The sequence below is a fragment of the Adiantum capillus-veneris genome, chromosome 21 (assembly GCF_014529385.1).
Source record: "Adiantum capillus-veneris isolate H3 chromosome 21, ASM1452938v2, whole genome shotgun sequence".
Taxonomy (NCBI): Eukaryota; Viridiplantae; Streptophyta; class Polypodiopsida; order Polypodiales; family Pteridaceae; genus Adiantum; species Adiantum capillus-veneris.
The window spans coordinates 131,309,253-131,312,615 of record NC_140951.1 but is presented as its reverse complement, the minus strand read 5'-3'; the positions used below and the strand labels follow the sequence as shown (position 1 = coordinate 131,312,615).

Genomic DNA, 3,363 nt, shown 5'->3' with positions numbered 1-3,363 from the left:
AATACGCACGAAAATCAAAGATGTTTAATCTTTGATGTATTCACTGCAGGTTGTGCCTTGGTAGACATTAGTAATGTATAGAAAGCAATGGTGTTGAAATACAAACTATTAACGACATTTATCTTTGGTTTGCGTTATCCATATGCATTCTCCTAGCAGTTCGAGGTCGCTTGGATTCTTGCATGTGGCTTTGTCCTCTCGCCACGCCCGTGACTCACAGCTAAATCAACTTTAAGATTAATTCTTTTTTTTTTTGACATTTGTACACCTGTCACATTAGGTAGGACGAAGACCTCCTTAATTCCAGGCATTTAACATGGCCATACATTCTGTATTATAGTTGGAAGGATAGTCAGCAATGGTATTAGACATGAGAATGGGTGGGTGCAGCTTATAGCATTAAGTTCCAGTGACCACACTTCAAAGGGTTACTATGTGACATCGTAGATTGATACAAGGTGATAATGTGATTAACAATCGCATTTGGCTCAATTCATATTTACATTGATTTTACCCCAGGCTATTCACCAAGGGTTCACTGTATGGTATCATGTGAGTGTACAATATGGGGGTTTTCTAAGGCAGAAAAGGTAGATTTTACTGAACAGAGTCCCATGTATAGAGGTAAATAAGGCAATTTTGGTGCACCCATGTTATGTCTCCCTAGTACTAATAGAAAACCACCCAGGTTTTACTTTTAGCTATCACTTTGAGGACTTATCCCGTGGGCGAAAATCGTCAAATATGGCAACTAGTAGCACAGCCATGGCTAGATCCATGCCAGGAGAAACTAAGATTATGTAGCTGGGCCCAAAACAGCCACAAAATACAAGACCTCTTTCTACCTGCACAGAAGAATAAATGATCCCAATTAAGTTCTCCTCGGTAAAGTCATTGATATATATAGCTCAAACTTCATGAAATCAACATGAAACAAAACTACATTGACACAGCTGCTCCCATACTTTCACAAAAGCCAGTCCCCACACGCCGCAACAAAAAGGATTAACTTTTGAGCCATCAACATGTTAATTAACTTATTTACTACTTGTGCAAAGTGCCTTCATGACATTAAACGCAGATGCATTACGAGTGTAGCCTATACATGAAATCAATTAACAATCTTTAGCCTATACATGAAATCAATTAACAATCTTTAGCCTATACATGCATAAAGGAAGTGATACTAGGGAACTGAGGTCAAAACTGGTGGTCAGCAACCAAATGAGAGATCCAACCAGCGTCCGCTATTTTGTAGCATTTAAGGGGTCATCGGGTGATTTCTTCTTGTAGAATCCATAGAAGAAAGATAGGCTTATAATTGGCCTTACCGAAAGCCTCTAACCATTCCTGGACGTACCGCTGCTGAGGGAAAAAAAATGCCCCCCTTCCAAGGAGATAATGAAGTAAGCATAGATCTGCCATCTCAAACTCCTTGGCCGCGCACTCCATAGTCCACTGTATATGCTTGACATATATATCTTTAGGTACCCAACACGAGCATTGCTGTGCAATCTGTCATCTCAAACTCCTTGGCCATGCTCCATACATGCTTGACATGTCGAACTTCGGGTACCCAACACGAGCATTGCTGTGCATTTACTTGGTGGCTTTTGAAGGTATTGGTGTGGCTTTATGTAAGTCATATTGATTTCAATATTAAAATTTATCAAAATACCAAAATACCCCTCTAATTTGTGGAAATTCCCAAAACATTGTTTCTTGGCCATTTCCGACTTGGCCAATAACACCGTTTCCCCCTTCGTGTTTCGGGTGGTGACTGTTCCCAATTATGGCTTTCAACCACAAAAACACATCTCCTAAACAATCGAAGCTTGATAAACACTGGTTGGGAGATGTGGAGCAGTCAATAAACGAAGTACTGAATTTGCAAGGAAGTTGGTTGCAATCTTACCCTGACAACAACGTCTTCATGTCGGATGATTTTCAATGAACTGCTGAAGGTCGCTGGTTCGAGCTTTTAATCGGGGGGCCCATCCAAATAGGAACCGGCCAAGAAGACATGCAAATTTCTGGAGAAGATAGAGGAGCGTTCTACCGTGAAAACCAAGGAACTGTTGGCGTCTGATTCTCCTCTGTATATCTCTGCTCGCCTCTTCAAACCAAAAACCTGTAAGCATTGAAGAGAACTCTTACACTTTGGCTCAAAGAGAAAACCGTGCGTGTAGAAAAAGAAAAGACACTTGGGTTCTCTCTCTCTCTCTCTCTCTCTCTCTCTCACACACACACACACACACACACACACACACACCCTGTTTTTGGAGTAGAGCAAAGGAGCTGAATGCGCATCCTGGAGCACGCGATCGCGATGGAAAATGTTGGGATAAGAGAAAGTGAAGAGAAGGGATTGATCGTGGGCGGTCTGCGCGTAGGAGGGAGGCGCTAAGCATCCGCGAGAGAGGTATAGCTCGATCTCTGTACTGGTTAACGTCTGTGTTGCTCCCATTGTCGGCTCTTCATGCACAAGCAAAAGAAATGAAACCACCTAAAGTATATAGATTACCTCTTCAGGCGGCCTGACAATTTCAAAGTCCCTTGCCGATTAGGACTCCTCTTGCTTTCGACAAAGATGTGCCTACGATTTTAACAAGTGATAAAATCACAGGGCCTGCAAATAGGATTGAAACTACACTGGCTATGGCCATAAGTCCTCAGAATTTCAATCATGCAAAAGAGTAGGCTCATTTCCAAGCATGGGCACATCGATGAAAATTTGAATTGATCTGGGGTCTCTATGCACCAAGAAGGCTTGACTTTAGATGCCATCCACACCCATCATATTTGATGGGGTGCGAATCATGTGATCAAACCAAAGAGTTGGAGTTTTTGGACTTTGGACCTTCCCTTCCCTTATGGTAACACTACTATCGGTAGAATTGTGGCCTTTTGGAAACTTTACCCTCTTCTCTCTCCTTGCTACCTTATCTTTGTGCTTTGCATATCTTCCTAGCCATCATGGTGGTCCAATCTACCAATGAATAGAAAACCCAAAGAGATTCAAACCCTCCATACATCTAGCAACCTCTTGCATGCATGTGTATGTGCAATCTTCTACATTGTGCTAGTGCGAAGTGTATGCATATAGGGGGGTGTAGAGACCCAAAACCTTGAGAATCTAGTTGCTATGAAGCAACAAATTTTCTCCTCTTCCCTTTCTCTTTCATTGCTCGCTAGAACAATGCTCTCACTCCACACACAATTTTTCTCTAAAACACTCTCGAGTATTCTTATGTCGATTTGGGCTCTAGACCCTAATTGACCTCATGATCACACACCCCCACCACAGATGCATAGTCTAGAGAGGGGAGAAGAAGCTTCAAGTTCTAAACACACAATAATATT

At 42.0% G+C, this 3,363-nt stretch overlaps 1 protein-coding gene across 1 annotated transcript; it reads right to left on the bottom strand.

Moving 5' to 3' along the window:
- Positions 1-482: 482 nt before the first annotated feature.
- Positions 483-2,537, bottom strand: LOC147431742 (uncharacterized). Its single transcript, XM_086494634.1, has 4 exons — positions 2,273-2,537; positions 2,060-2,131; positions 1,916-1,978; positions 483-845 (listed from the first exon to the last, which is right to left on the bottom strand). Exons 1-4 carry the CDS (start codon positions 2,465-2,467, stop codon positions 705-707), a joined length of 471 nt encoding a protein of 156 aa, XP_086350760.1. The 5' UTR covers positions 2,468-2,537; the 3' UTR covers positions 483-704.
- Positions 2,538-3,363: the final 826 nt, after the last annotated feature.

Bases quoted from the DNA above. Each gene is read 5' to 3' on its own strand.
- LOC147431742 (XM_086494634.1), bottom strand. From the start codon at position 2,467: ATGGGAGCAACACAGACGTTAACCAGTACAGAGATCGAGCTATACCTC. The intron at 1,979-2,059 runs GTAGAACGCTCC...CCCGATTAAAAG, and splicing joins ACAGTTCCTTGGTTTTCACG to CTCGAACCAGCGACCTTCAG. The intron at 846-1,915 runs GTAAGATTGCAA...TCTTCTGTGCAG, and splicing joins ATGAAGACGTTGTTGTCAGG to GTAGAAAGAGGTCTTGTATT.